This window comes from Galleria mellonella, unplaced genomic scaffold, assembly GCF_026898425.1.
Source record: "Galleria mellonella isolate WM207_F2 unplaced genomic scaffold, CSIRO_AGI_GalMel_v1 utg424, whole genome shotgun sequence".
NCBI classification, from domain to species: domain Eukaryota; kingdom Metazoa; phylum Arthropoda; class Insecta; order Lepidoptera; family Pyralidae; genus Galleria; species Galleria mellonella.
The window spans coordinates 4045393-4066654 of NW_026442097.1; the positions used below are offsets into that span (position 1 = coordinate 4045393).

A 21262-nucleotide genomic window follows, 5' to 3' on the forward strand; every position below is an offset into this window, starting at 1 on the left:
AAAAATAAAAATTATTCCTCTTTTTAATATTAATTTAGATGTAGATCACCAAAATATACTGCATCAAATTTTATGCGGTTTTCACTATTCTATTCCTGAAGGTCTTACTTAAAACCGCCATATTTATATTATTTCAGTATACTATCAAGAAATGTGTCTATTTCATTGATTTCCCTACATCTGAAATTAGATCAGATACTTTAATTTGAATTCGAATAATCATAAATGTATGAGCAACAATCGTGTCTATGTTACATTATATTTTTATTTATTTATTTATTATTAGTTTTTTTTTTGCTGTCGTCGTTCGTGACGTCACCCATGGCTACCACAGCATATCAGCGCTGTAGCAATTAACCTTTCTTTACATAATGGTGGAAATTTCCATCATAACATTGAATGCCCAAAAATTATATAAAAGAACAAGTTCACTTTAAGTTGATCGTGTCTGTATACCTTTTTAATGTCCATTGCAGAAAAAAAAAACCATAGCTGTCAAATTTATTTTTTTAACCATTTTTTCTTTAATTATGGACATGAATTATATCACCTTGATTTATTTCACCAATAAAAAAAAATCATGCAAAGAAAGGTTAATTCGCTGCAGCACATGCTGAATGGCGGCCATGTTGGCAATAACAAATGTAAAGTTTGTTTACTATTCATAATTAATGTAATTATATTTATTGTTGACAATATTTTCTTTCTTTCTATTTGTATCATAGTCATCATCTCATGCTGCTGAGCTGATGATGGAACGCACAATTCCTCAATGTTAGTCATGGGCGAAACAGTATACTCTCTTATGTTCATGATACTGCTCATGTCTATAGGCGACGGTTACCACTTTCCATCAGGTGGGCCGTCAACTTGTTTGGCATTCTAAGTTGCATAAAAGAAAACTAACTTACAGTTTGCTATAATGACACTGCTTTGATATAATGACAGTTTGTATTATACGAGGATTATGTTATTTCTAGTCACTTATGTATGATTTACACTAAAAAGAAGAAATTAAAATAATATTAAAAAAAAAAGTTAAACCCACTTCAGACGAGAAAAGGTGAAATAAGAAATAAAAAAAATGAAAAATAAACAGATATTAATAAATATAAAGTCGGTGCCAAGCCTAAATAGAACAAGAACAATAATAATGATATTATACAGTTTAAATTAATTAAAAAAAAATCTAATAAAATACTCAAATATTTTTGTTTTTTTGTTAAAGCTAAAGACCAACCCGTTAAACAACTGTAAGCAGCTGCTAAATTATACAAATCTGTTAAAAATAACATAACGCATCCTCTGGCACAGACTTTCTCCTTTAAATTATAAATCTAACATTTTTGACTTTGTGATTTTTTTCTTTGATTTTTCGAAGTCGGTTTAACTTTTTTAAAAGTTTATTTTCCTGTTTGCAGTGCGGAGCCCTAAAAATATTGCTATGTCATGTTATCACATGCATAGATGACGTCAAGAGTTTCAAGGCCGTCTTCGTCGTACACGATGGCTTGTAATGTGCATTATCTGACGACCATTTTATACGCCCCTCCCTCCCCCAACCCCCGGGCAAACTGATAATGGCGATAATACAACCGTTATCTAGCCACTGTTGAACATAGGTCTCTCCTTGGGGGGTTTTGCCAACAATTGCCACGCTTTTTACGCTAGTTGGCAGCCAGTTAGGCTTTGGTGATGTTGTAAGACGGACGAGATGAGGTGGGCCGTCAGCTTGTTTGCCATTCTAAGTTGCATAAAAAAAACTCAAGTAGTGACTTTTGTGAACACAAATTATCATGGGCGAAACAGTATACTCTGTTATGTCCATGGTACTGCTCATGTCTATAGGCGACGGTTACCACTTTCCATCCGGCAGGCCGTCAACTTGTTTGCCATTCTCTCTCTCTTTTCAATTAAGAGTTTCCTCTTGTCGGTGCAACTAATTCATGCATCTTCCTCCAGCCAGCTCTATCCCAGGCCATATCCTTTATCTCCCTATACGACATGACGCCTAGTGGTTTGCCATTCTAAGTTGTATAAAAAAATGACTTTTGTCCACAACGGAATGTTGGAAGTGAAAACTGTTTGGGACAACATTGAAAACTATCAATCATCGTCATCAAATCAGCCGTTAACTGATCATTACTGAACATTGGCCTCTCTTTATCTTTTGGGAGTTTCGCCAGTAGTTGTCACGCTTGGCAGGCGGATTGGCAAATGCAGTTAGACTTTAGTAATATTTTAAAAGGGATGCTCCTGTCCGTCTATTAACCTTTCAATTCCCTTAATTGCCTTTTACGACACCAAGTATGAATAAAATAATGTAATTTGAAACACTCTTTTAATAAAAATATTTTATTATTATATTAATTCTACTGTACAATATATAAATATCACAGTTTGCTGTTACTATTCGCAATTCTTCGAAGTTCCCTCCTAAGTATTTTGCCACTAGGATTCTTTGGGATTTCAGTCACGAACTTGACTCCGCCACGGAGACGTTTCGGGTTTGACAACTAGAAAATTAAATTATTTTACGTAATTAGATCCTAAAATATATTTCCTGTGACTTCACCCGCGTGAAGCCGTCCTGCCAAAAAATCTGTTCAAAAAAGTTTTTTTTAATGGGTGAAAAATGCCTGCACTATCAGTATATACTGGCGGGGCACCAGTGAGGGATGATAGGTGACGATGAAAGCAGGTAAGTTAGCCCATCGTGACGAATTCCACTAGAATTAACTACAATGATTTCTAGGGGGAATATATCATACATTTTCACAAACTTTCGTTTATAACTAGTTAAGCTAAAGTTATGTAATATATGTAACCGACTTGCAGTTAGAATTATCAAATTCGACTTATAATTCCTGAATCTATCATTTTAAGATGCACTCACATTATAATAATAAGACAATACGTTTTGAAATTACATAAGTTTTTAATAGATTAAGGCATATGTCTTCAATTCATATGAGTTGATAGGCTACTTGATATAATATAGTAACATGGCCAATAAAAATAAAAAAAAAAACTAATGAATACTTCCAAGTGAAGTCAAAACGTTTGTCAATAATCAAAACTAGTTATTTTAAGAGTTATTTTCTAAAGAAACTAAATTATTATACCGATTTTGATAAAATTTTTACAAGATTAATCTATAAGCAAATCCTTTCAGAAAAAGAAATAATTTTTCAAATCGTTTTACAACGGACGGAGTTATGAGGTAACAAACATACAAAATACAACGGAATTGAGAACTTTCTACTTTATGACGTTGGCTGTAAACAGCAAACAAAATAATATTATATAACTCCCATATTCCAGTTAAATAAGTACAAACCCTCTCAGCGATAAAGTCCTGAAGTTCCTTCTCTGTGACTTCTTTCCCTGGCTGCTTCACCACGAAAGCTATCGGCACTTCCCCACTGTCCCTATCTTTTCGTCCCACGACCCCAGCATCTCTAACCGCCTCGTGTTTGAGCAAAAGAGCTTCAATTTCCGCTGGTGCCACCTGTAACGAGTCAAAATCTTCATCATATCAGCCCTTAACCGTCCACTGCTGAACATAATCCCCCTTGAAGGGATTTGCCAGTAGTTGCCACGCTTCGCAGGAGGTTTGGCAACCGCAGTCAGGCTTTAGAGATGTTTTAAGAGGAACGCTGCTGCCCATCTCTCGTAAGTAAGGGGTGGCCTATTCTATGCCGGGGCCACTCAGCCAACGGGCAAAGTGCCAAAAATATAATATACCACCAGAGGGAGACTTTGTACAAAAGTCGATTGCTTGGGTACCTCTGTCCCGTTCGTGTTTCAATCGTGAAGCAGTTGTGTTTGCATGGCTGTGTTTCGGTTTGAAGGGTGGGATATGGCGTGAATTTACTGGGTACAGAGGAATAACACCTGAGTCCTCAGGAATGGCAAGGCATGAGGGGTATCATTGGCGAAACAGTATACTCTGTTATGTCCATGGTACTGCTCATGTCTATAGGCGACGGTTACCACTTTCCATCAGATGGGCCGTCAGCATGTTTGCCATTCTAAGTTGTATAAAAAAAAAATACTAAGACTCATTATCCTGTGTATCATAGCCCAATTTTATGTTAACCCAATGAGTCGAGTGCGCTTGAGTTACTGAGTTAACGCAAGAAAATTCGTTGAGTTACCCACATCGAAAATAGTTGAAGTGGGCAATTTTTGTAAAACATGATCCTGGTTTATTTAGTAATATTATATTAGTAACAAATTTACCAAACAAAACAGTCACAAAACCAGTCATTTTGATTTAAAACTAAACTGATTTTGATAAAATTTCTATGCGAGCAAGTAAGATAAGTAAGTTTATCTTTTTAAATAAGCAAAGAATTTTCCAAATCTGTTAGTATTAAGGTACAAGTTAACAAACATATGTGTAAACAAAGATATGTTACAACTGAATAGAGAACCTCCTTACTCCTGAAACGGTTGAAAATACAATAAATTTTATGCAAATCAATAATTGTTGAATCAGTTGTTTTTTTTTTTTATGCAATGGAATGCCACGGTGAATGTGGTAGCCGTCTATAAAGACAACAAATTGTCGCGTATCTTAAGTGTATTAACGTCGAAAGATCGATAATAAAAATTAGATACTATTTACCTGTAAATCCCGATAGCATATTATCACTACATATTATAAAATAATAAAATAATAAAAAACGCGTTTATTTGTCTGTCTGTTCGCGACATACTCAAAAACTACTGCACCGATTGTCATTCTGTATTCACCAATAGATAGAACGGTTCTCGAGGAAGGTTTCAGTATATAACTTGTTTAGTTTTTGTATACATTGGCTAAAATATAACAATATTTGTTGGAGGTGTCGGAAAAAAACAAGGCGTCTGGGAGCTTTCAACGAAAGGTCTACAGAAAACTCTGCGATTGCATATGTTTATCTCTCAAGGATAACATACTATATCCATTTTAATACTTAAAAAAAATGGACAATTACAAAGCGGTAATTGGAAAGCTATTTACACGAATATGGTATTAATTGTTATCATTTTAAATAAATTAGTTGATTTGAGCATTTCATGAATATTATTTTTTCTTTTACACCATGCAAATTAAATGAATACTTTAGGAGAAATAGCAAAATCAATATAATGCGAAACGAAATTATTTCGTGTCGCCGTGATTTTATCGGTGCCCCGTGACCTCACGCCTAATGACCCAGCGATAGGGCGGGGGAAGGGGGGGGGGGGAGGTGGGGTTATAATATTAGGTAGTGTAAGTAGATATTATATATAACGTAAGAAAAGATAATTGATTTTTTTGTTTGTTACGATTTAACTCAAAAACTACACAACTAATTTTGCCGAAAGCTACACCTCCTCGGAGTAAAATAGGCTATTTTATATATTTTGTAAAGAACCCGTGCGAAGCCGGGGCGGGTTGCTAGTTTAATATATGTGTCAAAAACGCGAAAATTTAAAATTAAGCTGTATATCATCCTAGAATACAAGAGCAATATTTTTCAAAACATACTTATGAACTTGCCTGAAATGCTTTATATTTAATGAGCTCCTTCAAGCGGTCCACAATAAAGAAGTGACCGTCCTCATCGTAATATCCAATGTCACCAGTCCTAAAGAAGTCTTCTTCATCAAAGTCTTCCTTCCTGTCCTTCCCGACGTATCCCTTCATGATCAGGGGGCCTTTGATGCACAGCTCTCCTGGCTTATTAGGCCCTAGGGGTTTCCTAGTTTCTGTATCTACCACCTGAAAATCATGGAATACCATCACCTCTTAGTTTATTTATATTTTTTATTATTTCAACCTAAAATTGTCCACTGCTGAACATGGCAAAACTTCCCTTAACGGAAAGGCCCTTAAGGGAAGTTTGGCCAGTAGTAGCCACACTTGACAGGCAGGTTGGCAACCGCAGTTAGGCTTTTAGAGATATTTTAAGAGGGACGCTGTTGCTCATCTCTCGCCCTCCCTTTGTCGCCTGTTACGACACCCACGGGAAAGGAAGGGGTTGCCCGTTTTATGCCGGGGCACACACCATCTAGTGATAAGACATAATTAATTATTGTGTTATTTTAATGAATGAATGAATGAGTATACTTTACTTGCATTATACAATATAGGAAATAAGCAAGACAATTTATAAACACAACGATACAATTGTATAAGTACAGTAAGGCGGTCTTATTGCTGAGAGCAATCTTTTCAAGACAACCTTAAGGTAATAGACTAATTGTTGTACAAGTAGGCATGATAGTACTGTATAATTAAAAAAGTATCTTTTGCAAATAAAAAAATCCCACAAAAGTGTCATCAAATGTACATAGATTATGTACATTTAATTAATTTAATTAATTATGTATTTAAAAAAAAAGGATTATTTTATCTACCTTTATTATAGCATTGGGTACTATTAATCCCACGCTGCCAGGTTTCGTATTGGTAGAGTTTTCGAAATCTGAAACAATAACAGCCAAAGTGCATTCCGTCATGCCATATGCCTGCAACACTGCTTCAACGTTGGGAAATCTGAAACAATTTGAGAAATCGGTTAAATGAGAGTTGAACTCACACACCGAGGGTTCTGTACGTAGATAGATAAGAAGTAAAAATATTTTCTGTATACGAAATAGATACGTAATAGTTAATTATTATTGATATTTCAATTTGTAATTTCTCTCATTCTTCACTTCATTTCTTAGGTTAAAAATTATTATCTAAGTTTGTATTTGGAGGTTTTTTTGATAATTACTCAAAAATGGTGCTAGTGAGAAGAGCATGCGTGCGTCTTTGCGTGCGTTCGTGCGTGCGTACGTAAGTACGTGCGTGCGTACGTGCGTACGTGCGTGCGTGCGTGTGCGTTCGTGTGTGCGTATATGTGCATGTGCGTGCGAGTACGCGTATGTGTGTGTGTTACGGTACTCACTTTTGTTTCACTATGCTAATAGCATCGTTCTGCAATGGCGCCGCGCCGGAGGCAATGAGACGAACTGAACTGAGATCATAAGTGGTAGACGATTTACACGCGGCCATCAGTATTGGGGGTACTACGGTTAGCCGGACTATCTGAAATGAAAATATCGTGAGTTTTCAACCGGCTTCAAAAAGAAGAAGTTATGTTACCTCATAACTCCGTCAGTTGTATAATCAACTAAAAATTATAAACTTATTAATAAAGGGTATTAAAAAAATCGGAGCATAATGAGAAGCTTCTTCTTTTATAATTTTCTTTCATCCCCCCCCCCCCCCAGTACTAAACGTTAATATTGCGATTCCAGTGTGAAACGTCTCAATTCCATTATCGATCTATTGAAATTTATTTCCACAGCGTGAATTTAAATTCTATTAATTGACATAAAAATTGAGAAAATTGGCGATGATAATTATGTATTTGAAAAATTCAAGATTATATAAGAATACTAGCTGACCCCGTAAACGTTGTTTTATCACTTATTGCAAAATATAAAAATCACAATTAATATACAGGGGTTGATCGTAAAACGATGAAAATTTAAAGTTGTGTGTATTTTTCAATGCTTTGCAAAAATTGCAAAAAATCAAAAAAAATATTTTGGGATGGGTCACCTTTATCATTAAGGGGTATGAAAAATAGATGTTGGCCGATTCTCAGACCTACCCAATATCCACACAAAATTTCATAAAAATCGATAAAGCCGTTTCGGAGGAGTTTTGTAACAAACACCGTGACACGAGAATTTTATATATAAGATATACGCAGTATGTACTTAAATAAATACAGGTGTTAATAACATATTCTTTTAATCATATTTAATTTAGACGACAAATAAAATTAACTCTTTATAATTAAAGATTATGTCCCACAAAAAAACCCGATTTCATTTATGCCAAAACCAAATTCTTTGATTTTAAAACTGAACTACTAAACCGAATTTGAGAAAATTCCTATAAGATCAATCTGTAAGTATTTATATCCTTAGAAATAAAAAAAAAGAATTTTCCAAATCAGTTTATAACTGACGAAATTATGAGGTAACAAATATACGTGTAAAAATAAATACAACCGAAATGAGAATCTCAATTTTTTTTATACAACTTAGAATGGCAAACAAGCTGACGGCCCACCTGATGGAAAGTAGTAACCGTCGCCTATAGACATGAGCAGTACCGTGAACATAACAGAGTATACTGTTTCGCCCATGATACCCCCCATGTGTTGCCATTCCTGAGGACTCAGGTGTTATTCCTCTGTACCCTGTAAATTCACGCCATATCCCACCCTTCAAACCGAAACACAGCCATGCAAACACAACTGCTTCACGATTGAAACACGAATGGGACAAAGGTACCCAAGTAATCGACTTTTGTACAAAGTCTCCCTCTGGTGAGAGAGACTCCATTTCAGAGATTAGCCGGAACAAACAGACAGACAGACAGACAGACGGACGAAAGTTGTAAAAAATGTTATTTTGGTGTATGTACCGCATCTATATTCATATATATGTAGTAAAAAATGGTTATTTCAATATTACAAACAGACACTCCAATTTTATTCAAATGTATAGATTTGATTTTTTTTTAAACTTTTGTATTATTCTATTTTATAAATTACTTAAATCTATTCGTACCTTATGTTTCTCCACAGTCTTCAGGTAAAGATCAACATCAAATCGCGGTAGGAATACCGTTGTTTTCCCAATAGAAAATCCCGCAATGAGACCAATGAGCCCCATAGCGTGGAACCATGGGGTTACGCTTAGTGCTTTAAAGTCTGCATTTCCAAACTTGCTCCTGGAAATAAATAAATATTTTATTTGTACTGTTTAATACCGTTACCTTTATAATCTCTTTTTTAATCAATTTCAAAAAAGAGGTTTCCAATTCGGATGCGTTTCTTTATGTTTGTTATGTAAATCCGTTAAGTATAAACCAATTTGGATTATTTTTATCTAAAGTGATGTACTTAGAAATTGGTCCCATAAATTTTTTATCAAAATCTTTTGCCATAATTGAAGTCGATTTTTTGTGGGACACACACCTTAACTTTGTGTGAAATAAAGACTAAAAAATCATAAATTTCGTTCTTTTTTACAGAACAAGGTGTTATTTTACGGAATTCCATGTTTATTGGGGTATAATAGGTTATTTCATAAGAGTTACTTTGTTTACTTCTGCTATAATTAGTATACGTGCGACTGGCAACACTCGACGATTGACAGCTATTATTATTACCAATCTCCGACTGCGATTTCGTCCACGCACATTTTGTAATATGCACGTGTTTCACTTCTAAACGAGCAATCTTCAGACAAATTAATACATCGCTACTCGGAGCCCGGTGTTAACCGTTCAGCATCCAAACTGCGAATGACTCATTTAAGGCCGTGTTGCCATATTTATAAAATATTAAAAAGGATATAAATACAACATATTCCAGTACCTATTGGTCTTTTTAGGCGACGGTGACCACTTTCCATCAGGTGGGCCGTCAGCTTGATTGCCATTCTAAGTTGCATAAAAAAATCAATACTAACAGATTACAAAAGGTCAGGACATTGTGATGAGTGAGCATAACTCCCTTCGGTAGACCCGTAGTCCCTGATGAATACAAAATAAACAGCACATCGACCTGACCGATGACATCTGCTGCCTGGAACTCTTCGATCTTCACGTTCCTCGCCAAACGGTTGCCAACTATGATATCTGATTGACTACTATTTGTTGGGTATGCCAGATCTTTGTAGAGGATCAGTTGGCCAGGCCTGTCATCTCCAAATAGGATTATGTCCTTAACGTAAGTAAATTCTCTTAGTGTCTTCGCGTGTTTCTTGAAGAAGAACGGTGAACAAAATATATATTTTGGCTTCGATATACCGAGTACATGCTTCAGTTCGCCTGAAAATAAACAATATTTTATTACATGAAGAAACCAGTTTTAGTTATCCCTTAAGTCTAATAAGGGAGAATTCGACTCCCTTTGTGTATTCTAACCGTATGATATAACGAGGGGGGGGGGGGAGGGAGATTGTTAGTTTTTAGGGATTGTTAGTACTGAGATTCAACAGACCCATTACTAGCAATTTACCCTAACAGGTCGACCTCCACGCGGTTCCTCCTGGAAACTATCGAGACTAATTTATCGTTGAATTCGTATCCCATAGTGAAATATGTATAGGAACAATTTTATTAATTTTATTGTACCTTCTTATATATCTTTATATAGGTAAATTAAATATTTATATATATAGCTATTTTCTACACAGCTAAACAAGAATCTTATCATACAATTGGAATTAAAAAGTATGTATTTAATGACGAAATGCTTGTTTTAGAATCATACATACGTATCATACAATTTAATATTGAGAGCACTTTGTACAAATATACATCTAATATCTGTTCGTATTGTGACAATATTACTTATATTATATAACGATTGAAGTCCATGTTTAAATCATAATTATTGTTTCACGTAATATAACAAAGTTCAAATTCAAAATAGGTATACGTAGATAGACAATGTAGATAGTCCGACAATCTGTTTATAATTACTCCTCTCCATCCAAAGGTTGGCTGGAAGAGATCGCTCTTAGCGATAAGGTCGCCAATTGTTTTCTCATTGTGATTATTTCTTGTAATTGTTTATATTTATCATAAGTTTACTGTTGTAATATTTTCAAGGAAACAATAAAGAGTATCTATCTATCTACGAGAATCTGGACGAGCTAATAGTTGTAGGCAAGATAGAGGGGAAAAAAACACGCGGACGATCAACTAGTCGATGGTCGGACCAAGTAACCGCCGTTTACGGGACTGTCAATTGCAGCTGCCCTGCGAGAGTCTGGAGACCTTGCGAAATGGAGTAACATCATAAGAGAGGCAACAGACACCTTTCAAGGACACGACCTTCAGTAATGAAGAGGACGAAGAGAGAGACAGGTAGACACTGACTGACATGCGGTACAAATGATAGGTTTTTTTTTTATTTCGGTTTGTCTTGTAGATACCTATTAGATGAAAATATATTTTTTTTATCATTATTATTTCAGCCGTTAATTGTCCTCAGCTGGGCATAAACCTTCTCCATAAGGGGAGTTTTATCAGCAGTTGCCACGCTTGGCAGGCGGGTTGGCAACCGCAGTTAGGCTTTTAGAGATGTTTTAATAATAAATAATAATAATAATAAATCTCTTTATTTTCAGGTATATACCCATAGTTTACAATCACATTATTAATTATACAAACTATATATTCTTTATTGCACTTAAACAATATATTCGACAATTAGTTTAACGACTTGTTAGCAAGGGAGGACTTATCTCTGAAAGAGATCTCTTCCAGCCAACCCAGTGTAGTTAGAGAGAAAATGATCTTTTTTTAAAAAAAAAACACATTAATTATAAAATACTAATTTAAATTATTTCATTATAAAATCTTTAGTCGTCAGGTATGCAGTGAGGAATACAGTCTTTACAATATGATTACTTGTTGTCATTAATCTTTGATGAAATTTTGCCTTAAAATTACGTAAAATAGCAAAAAAATCAGGGGTTTTAAAGGGGAGGATATTGCCTATCCCTCGCTCTCTCTTCGTCGCCTCAAACGTGGCAACTACTAGCAAAATCCTCCAAGGGGGAGGCTTACGTTCAACAGTGGATAGTTAAAAGCTGTTATGATGCTGATTATGTATCTATCTATCTACTTATATTATATATACTTTGTACAAAAGTCGATTGCTTGGGCACCTCTGTCCCATTCGTGTTTCAACCGTGAAGCAGTTGTGTTCGCATGGCTGTGTTTCGGTGTGAAGGGTGTAATACGGCGTAAATTTACTGGGTACAGAGGAATAACACCTGAGTCCTCAGGTATGGCAACACATGGGGGGTATCCTGGGCGAAACAGTATACTCTGTTATGTCCATGGTGCTGCTCATATATATAAGCGACGGTTACCACTTTCCATCAGGTGGACCGTCAGCTTATTCGCCATTCTAAGTTGTATAAAAAAAATATATACATATCAGAACTTGTAGACGTTTTTATATGTCTTTGTCTCATTAAACGTAGATACATTATCGTGTAGACAGATTATTTAGACAAGTTGCTTACAAGATTTGTTATTATTAATATAAGATAACCTATCTTGAGAGCGTTCGTTCGTCAAGAAAGCAGTGATAACTACATTGATAAGAGAAATACTAATACAGATGCGATCATTGATAATAAAATAACATATCTATTTTATTTTGCATTACTCGTGTTTTTATTTTTTAATTGATGATAATGGTATGGTAACCCCGCCTGCGCTATCGGTATACGCTGGCGGGGCACCAGTAGGAGATCATAGGTGAAAATCAAAAGATAGATCAGTTAGCCCATCGTGATGAATACACTTGGAAATCAACTCGGTAGTTTTTTTTTTTTTTATATACAACTTAAAACGGCAAACAAGCTGACGGCCCACCTGATGGAAAGTGGTAACCGTCGCCTATAGGCAGTACCATGGACACAACAGAGTATACTGTTTCGCCCATGATACCCCCCATGCGTTGCCATTCCTGAGGACTCAAGTGTTATTCCTCTGTACCCTGTAAATTCACGCCATATCCCACCCTTCAAACCGAAACACAGCCATGCAAACACAACTGCTTTACGATTGAAACGCGTGGAGGTCCACTTGAAAGAGTAGGTATATTTCTAGCTATGGTTAAAATAATTAATTACCCCCTCCCCTTCCACGATAAGTAAAGGTAGGGATATGTTAAGCAGCAAGCATGATATTACAATCATTTGCGGAATATAGTTGGTATAGGTATACCTGCAGTATACATAGGATTGACAGTGGTCACGGTAGCTCCAGAGCAAGCCGAACCAAAGAGAGCGCTCCAAAACTCTTTTCTATTTTCAGAGCATATCGCCACTGTTTGTCCTTTTCTTAACCCTCTGAGCGTAAGCGAGATAGATATATTTAACGTGTCTTGAGCGAGTTGTCTGTAAGTGTATACATCTTCGTTAATTCCGTTAATCTGAAAAATAAAAGGTAACCGAATGAAATGAACAGCTGATATGTATATAGATTTCCAAACCAAAATAATGTAAGACTAATTTAAATTTATGACTTTAATTTTGAGGGTCACATATAGGTATATCAGTGTTTTGTTCTTTTAAGAGCAAAGTCGTAAAATGAGTTGTGACCATTTTGTGTTACTGAAAGGAAAAAAATATGTTATTTCTTTAAAATATTTTCCTTTTTTTGTATATGTATTTTTTATCTTTTTTTTTTGTATATGTCTATAATTCTATATTTTTGTTTTTATTTGTGCGCTGTAAATAATGTAAAGGGAACTTCAAGGTCGAGGGATGGGCAGCAGCCTCTCTCTTAAAACATCTTCAAATCCTAACTACAGTTGCCAACCAAGTGTGGCAACTAGTGGCAAAACTCCAAAAAAAGAAGCTTATGTCTTTAACTGTCCACTGCTGACAGTGGACAGTTAAAAAGTGTGGTAACATAAATAAAAAAAATACAACCGAATTGAGAACTTTCTTCTTTTCAAATTTGGTTGAAAATCCGTAAACAGTTTAACCGACTTTAATGATTTCTTTTTATATGTATATTGTTCACTTCAGATAAGAGATAAAGTAATTTTTATATCGACAACTAAGCATCGTATAAAAACCTTTGTATAATCAGCTAGTAATTAAATATAACTAGATTAAGTAAATCAACATAATTATATACAAAACGATTGAAATAAAAAAAAAAAAAACATACCAACGCCGGCCTGTCTTCTTGCTCCCATAACTTGTTTACAATGAACTGTCCAAAGTTCAAATCCGTTGGCACACTAATTGCATCTGGACCATACACGTACAAAGGGTTTCTGATCATTTTACAAAATGTTCAAACTGTTTATTGTAATTGTTACAGTGAACGGCGAGCGCGCGACCGTCTCGTATCACAAGCAATGCAGACTGGCTTGAATACACATTGTACTTGACTCTATATGATAATTATATACATACAATTATGGATGCAACACTATACAATACGCATGGGTTTTATTGGTACCGTTACGATATCTACTCGTATATATTGGATTCCTCTTTATTGCACTTTTTTTTTATAGACTTAGAATTGCAAACAAGCTGACGGCCCACCTGATGGAAAGTGATAACTGTCGCCTATAGACATGAGCAGTACTATGGACATAACAGAATATACTGATTCGCCCATGATACCCCCCATGCGTTGCCATTCCTGAGGACTCAGGTGTTATTCCTCTGTACCCTGTAAATTCACGCCATATCCCACCCTTCAAACCGAAACACAGCCATACAAACACATTTGCTTCATGGTTGAAACACGAATGGGACAGAGGTACCCAAGCAAATGACTTTTGTACAAAGTCTCCCTCTGGTAGACTTTGTACAAACAAGACTTAAACAATACATACGACGATTAGTTTAACAACTTGTTAGCAAGGGAGGACTTATCTCTGAAAGAGATCTCTTCCAGCGAAACTGAGTGTAGTTAGAAAGAAAATAATTTAATTTGGGTAATCCGATATCACCCATACCGGTTGGATATCTACATATATATTGATTGAAATGTGATTGAAAATTATGATATTTAATAAATCCATTATTGGATCTATTAAATATTTGTGTTTATTGCAATAGTACATTGAGACTACTAATCCCCATTACTAACAATCCCTTCTCCCCCTCTCTGTTCGCGCAGGCTAAAGTACCGGATTTCTTTTGCTGTTTTAAGAAAAAAAAATAGCAAGTTTTCGTTACAGAATTATAGATAGTAGCAATACTATTATTAAAAATATCCAGGAACAGTTTGACTGCCCAGTAATAAAATATTGGGTTACAGATTTTAATCCAAACGGTAAAGGATATTGTGTTTATTCAATATATATAGAGTGAAACTTGATTAAGTGGGACGCTAACAACATGTTTTCTAACTGCATTGGGTTGACTAAGATATCTCTGTCAGAGATAAGTCCACCCTTGCTCACAATATTTATAAATGCATTAACAATATAATTTACAAGTGCAATAAAGAATATAGTAATAGTAAATACATTTAACTGTAATGAGAAATGATACAAAAGGCGGCCTTATCGCTAAGCTATCTCTTCCAGATAACCTTTGGGTAGAGTACATTGAAAAAAGAAAGAAAAACAAAGGGTAGGTGGCGCACTATTATATATAAACAAATACATACATAAACATACACAAACTTAAAAGCACACATACAGCAGGAAAGAGTGACACTAGAAGATGAAGACAGAACACGAGAAAATAGTACTTAAAGAGAGAGATAATAGGATTTAACAGAGGTTTTGATGGTAGCGAGAGATTGAGCGCACCGAACAGAGGTATGTAGTGAGTTCCACAGGCAAACTGCCTACACAGTAAAGGAATTAAAATAAAGGGAATTGGAGTAAGTAGGAAATTTGAGACGGAGGTTGTTGACTCAGCGTGAAGTATGGCCATTGGCCTCACTGAGATACACGAATCGGTCTTTAAGATAATCAGGAACAATGGAGTTAAAAAGAATCGCGTAAAGAAGAGATAGGATATGTAAATTACGACCAAAACGGATAGGAAGCCACTTGAGTTGAGTACGAAATTGAACAATATGATCATATTTGCGAAGACCAAATGTGAAGCGAATACATAAATTTTGAAGACGCTCAAGCTTGTTTAATTGCTCTTCAGTAAGGTCTAAATAACAGGAGTCGAGAATGGGCAGGAGTAAGGAGTGTGCAAGCGCCATTTTTGGTGGTAACAGGAAGGAAATTACGTAATCTATTCAAGGCGCTAATAACAGCAAACGTTTTTTTAAAACCTCTGAGATTTGCGGAGACCATATATATAATGATACCATATAGATAATGCCAAGATTTTTTGCCTTTTTTTGGTAATCTAAAATATTATATGCATTAACCTCTGTAACTGGGGAGGAGGGGAAGGGATTGTTAGTAATGCGGACTATCAGTCCTATTGCTAGCAATATCTCTAATCTAATCATCTCAGGTCGACCTCCACGTGGTCTTCCCTGGAAATTATCGTGCTGAATTCCAGGTGTATTTATCATGATGGGCTAACAGATCTACCCTTTCATCTCACCTATCATCTCTCACTGGTGTCCCGTCAGCGTATACCGTTAGCGCAGGCGAGGTTCTCATTCCATTATTATTCGTTAAAAAAAACCTCTGTAGCTAAGACAACATCAATTTAGTACCTCTCTAACTTGGGCTATTTTGTATTTAAATTTGTTACTTACTTATTCTTATTCTACCCGCAAATTCCGCGCTTAACTAATATTGAGCCTCCAATGACCTTCAGTTTTAGTTTTGCTTTACAGATGTTTATTATTTTTATAGATGTTTATTTAAAAAATGCCAAATTAACCTGTATTCTGGGGGGGAAAGGGATTGTTAGTACTGGAGACTGAGAATCCCATTGCTAGCAATATACCTAACCAGGTCGACCTCCTCGCCGTTTCCCCCTGGAAACTATCATGGTTAATTCCTGATGAATTCTTCATGATGGGTTAACTGGCCTGATTTCATTCTCATCTATCACCCTTCACTGGTGCTCCGCAAGCGTATACCGTTAGCGCAGGCGGGGTTACCATACCATTTTCATCCATCAAAAAAATACCTGTAATCTGACCTCTATTAATGGAAAACTCTGTAAATGAGACAGATATTTATTTACACCTTTTTTTTATACCACTAACGGCAATCAAACATACGACCCACCTGATGGTAAGTGGTTACCGTAGCCTATAGACGCCTTTAATACCAGGGATATTACACGCGCGTTGCCGACCCTGAAGAAACCTCTTTACCCCCCTTTTGAAGAACCCCTTGCTGTTGTCTCTTAGGAAAACCTCGGCAAGGAGCTCATTCCATAACCATATTTATACTTGGATATCTGCGACACTGGATAACTTGAATACCTCTATAAATAAGACAAAGTTACAGTTTCCTTAATGTCTCACATAACCAGATGTCACTGTATATTGTCCTTTGTCATGTGACAACATTTTATATAGATCTGTTAGTGCCTGAAATAAATTATTAATTTAATAATTAACGCTATATTGCACAAACACTTACTTACTGACAAGTAAGGTATTTAAACAGAGTCACATTATATTTAACTCGTTTTTACCCTCGACTTCGTCTACGTAATCAGGATATGTTCATTAACTGAGGTAATATGTAGTAAAAAATATGTAGTAAACATCGTGTCCCACAAAAAAGACCCGATTTCAATTGTTATAAATTTTGATCTAAAAAGTAAACTGCTGAATCGATTTTGATAAATATACCGATAACGCGGGTAGGGTTACTATTTCATTATCACCCATAAAAAAAGCCAATTGTAAGTATTATTTTTGAAATCACTTGAAAAGAGCTGATGACGTTGTAACACCTGAACAAATCTCCATGCATTGTAGCTAAGAGCCATGTCGATCACGTCACCTTTCAAACAAAAACACCGCATCACAATGGATCCATTTGTTTGGAATTTACATTGCCACAACAATCATACAGACAAACACACACGTCAAACTTATAATAGCCATCTTTTTGCGTCTGAAGTCAAAAATTGTCTACTACTACTTTCATACCTTAGAGGATAAGGGATTGTTAGTTAGCATCTAATGAACCCATTGCTAGCAAAACACCCTATCAGGTCGACCTCCACGCGGTTCCCCCTGGAAACCATCATAGTTAATTCTAGTGGAATTCGTCACGATGGGCTAACTGACCCGCTTTCGTCGTCACCTATCATCCCTCATTGTGCCCTGCTAGTGCATACCGATAGCGCAAGCGGGGTTACCATTTCATTATCATCTATTTAAAAAAAAAACTATCTTAATACCATTTCGAGCACACCTGTACATGTATATAAAGAATTATTAATGTTTGTATATTTGTTTTATCATCATATCAGTCGTTAATTGTCCAAAGAATACAATCCCTGTCCCCCCCCCCCCCCTCCATAGATAGTATTAGGAACTCCAGAATAAAACAATACTTTGAGTATATATATATATATATATTCTTGTTTATTGATCTTAATAACATATAGACACGGCAGTATTGATAGTGAACATTTACAACTAAACAAAATAACAAAAAATATTTTATATACTAAAAATTATAGGGCGACATATTAACCTTCATACGCGTACATTCGCAATATTCACTGCACTCACTATAATAAATTTATGATTTTAATTACTACATAAATAAAAACAAGTCTATTTAAAAACATATTTGAAAAAAGAAAAAATACTATAAATTATATAAACTAAAACATACGGACGATCAATGTTACCTTTAATCTAAGTGACGTTAAGACCATCCTTCAAACTTTATCGACTTCATATCATATCTACAAACAAGTGTGTTAATTACATGTTTATATTTACGTATTATTTATTTTACCGTCATTGATAACATCCATAGTTGTTTGTAATTTAAAATACACACATGTACTTCATTCACAGCTAGATATAATAATATAATAATAATAGATTGATTTATTTTCTCCACAAATTTTACAGCAAAAGACAGTCACATGAAAAAAAAAAACAACTATACATGTATAAATGCATTGTAAAACTTGTGGGAGACTAGAACCCTAAACTAGATCAGATATCTGTATATCAGGAATCCAGGCCCCCAACTCGGACACCATATACAGCTTGCATTGAGTAAGGCTAAAAAAAGAATAAAAAATATACATAGATATTTATCTACACGAACCAGACAAAACATGGTGTATTAAATATTTTATTGTAAATACCTAGTGTAATGACTTTTGGCTATAATAAATGAATTTGACTGTGCAACAGCTTCTTATCGATAACTGGAGCATAGTCCGAAATAAACTGATAAAAAAATATTTTACAGATTTTTTTGCGTTACCTAATCTCATTTTTCAATGTTCTATGTATAATTCTTTTCAATTTTTGTTCACTTTGTGATTCTTATTTGTTGTGTATTAAAGATTTGAATTTAAATCGTCCCATCGTCGTGTCTTGGAGTTTGTGTCAGAATTGCCGTCGTTTTTATCCTTTTCATAATCTCTCGTAAACTCTCGTGGTAATTTCTACTCTTATTTCAGCCAGCCGAATGGATTCATACTATGATGTGTTGTAATCGATAATTTGTTATTTGCAACGTCGATTATCGCCTACAATTTTATCAACATTTACTACAAATGTACATCGCTAGCAGATACTTTCAAATATATGTATTTATGAATTTTCGAGCATGACATTGATAAATTTATAATCCATTTACTTATTTCCTTCTCCACCAATAATCTATAACCACATTTTTAATTGGTATTATAAATGACGATTAAATTGATGAGCAATAGCAAAACTGTATTCAATATAGCTCTTCAGCGGTTGCTTTACATTCTTTCAAGAACATTTGTTAACTCTAGACTGCAACCGTTCGGTACTAACTTGACCTAATGAGTTATAAGGATATAGTGATTAATTCGATCATTGCTTATTCCTTCAATTCCTGATTGTATCAATAGTTATGTAATATCAGATTCATTACAATAATAAGAACTTGTTAACCTTCGTCTATAGATATCCAATACCCTAACTGAGTAACGTCAAAAATGATTATGGATTTGTGGTTATTAATTTTCCGGCAGTCAATTTCTTGATCCTCCTAATACATAGTTGCTCTTTCAAGTGCTTATTTTTTTATACCATGAAGGTAGCAAACAAATATACAGCCCGTCTAATGGTAACCGTTTACTGTAGCTTATGGACGCCTGCAGCACTAGAGGTGTCACGTGCGCGTTGCTGACTCTGAAGAATTCTTAATATATCCTTTTTCAAAATTTCGATGATTTAGTAAAGCAGATGTTCCAACATAAATGTGTAGGGTGAAGAATCATCCTTCGATTCCTTTGAACAATTATGAATGTTGAAAGAGAAATTGGTCAATTATCCAACGAGTGCACCGTTGCCCTTGTTAAAACCTCTTGAATTTCCTGACTGAAGAGACCCGCTTGTGGAGGCCGGTGGAAATATGCAGTAGTTCGTCTTTCGTAAGATGCTGTTTTCTGGCAATTTCTTCGGTCAATGAGACAGTCGTTTTATTTTTAACCATTGTTGTAGTTTTTCTGTATTCTTTAACTGATTGTTGGCATATCATTGCTGCAGAATATACTGATAGACGTTTTAATAATAGTACATTACTGCAGCGGCCAGCAATTGAGGCATTGATGGACGAACGTACAAATATGGGCCGAGGCGCAGCCAAGGCACACATACGTGAGTTCACCATTTAAAATGATGTGCATTTATTTTATCGAGTACTTTATTACTATATCTACTCTCAGAGCTTGAAAAGTACTTCAACTTTTCTAGCTCTTTTATTTGACATTTTATAGAATAAAGTAATATCATCCGCCATCTTGTGGTGGCGGCCATTTTGAAATTATTACAATTCTAGCTTTTAGCCGCGATATTTCGCAATTCACCGACAGAGATAAAAATATAAATATAACCTATATAACCTTCTCCATTCCATAAATTACGTGTATACCAAATTTCATATTGATTGGTTAAGCTAATAATAAGTCGCTATAAGATAAAAGTAAACTCACTTTCACATTTATAATATTAGTAAGGATTGAATATTATATCTTGTACTATCTTCAAAGCTAAAGGAGCATGCAAATTTTAGCAAAAATCGGTTTGGAGAACTTGGTCCTAAATCAGCTTGAAGGATATTGATCTAAACAAACAAGTTTGTTTGGGTCAAAGATAGGTTTTTATTAAAGTGCAATGTATATTTTTAGCCATGTGGTCCCGGTATAGAATAGGCCACCTGTAGCTTTCCCGTGGGTGTCATAAGAGACGACTAAGAGAGCTTATGGTAGAGGGATGAGCTGCAGTGTCTCTCTTCAAACCCCACCAAAAGCCAAACTGCGGTTGCCAACCCCCTTGCTAAGCGTGGCAACTACTAGAAAAACTTATGGGGAAGGCTTAAGTTCAAAAGTGGACAGTTAAAGGCTGATATGATGGATATAATATTGCACTTTTATTAAAGTTTGTAGAAAACAAAACAAACACGAATATATTACAATAACATTTTAATAAACATCTTAGATAAATTTATGACTAAACAATATATCGGTACATTTCTCTATGTTATTTATTAATTTCTACAAACACTTAATTAATTTAAATCTTATATATATATATATA

The 21262-nt window shown here is 35.1% G+C and overlaps 1 protein-coding gene across 1 annotated transcript; it reads right to left on the reverse strand.

Moving 5' to 3' along the window:
- Positions 1-2327: 2327 nt before the first annotated feature.
- On the reverse strand, positions 2328-13964 carry LOC113523050 (uncharacterized). The gene is made up of 9 exons (XM_026908918.3): positions 13754-13964; positions 12800-13007; positions 9517-9877; positions 8611-8773; positions 6930-7069; positions 6394-6532; positions 5534-5755; positions 3341-3511; positions 2328-2516 (listed from the first exon to the last, which is right to left on the reverse strand). The coding sequence occupies exons 1-9, from the start codon at positions 13868-13870 to the stop codon at positions 2394-2396; spliced, it is 1644 nt and encodes a 547-aa protein (XP_026764719.2). The 5' UTR covers positions 13871-13964; the 3' UTR covers positions 2328-2393.
- Positions 13965-21262: the final 7298 nt, after the last annotated feature.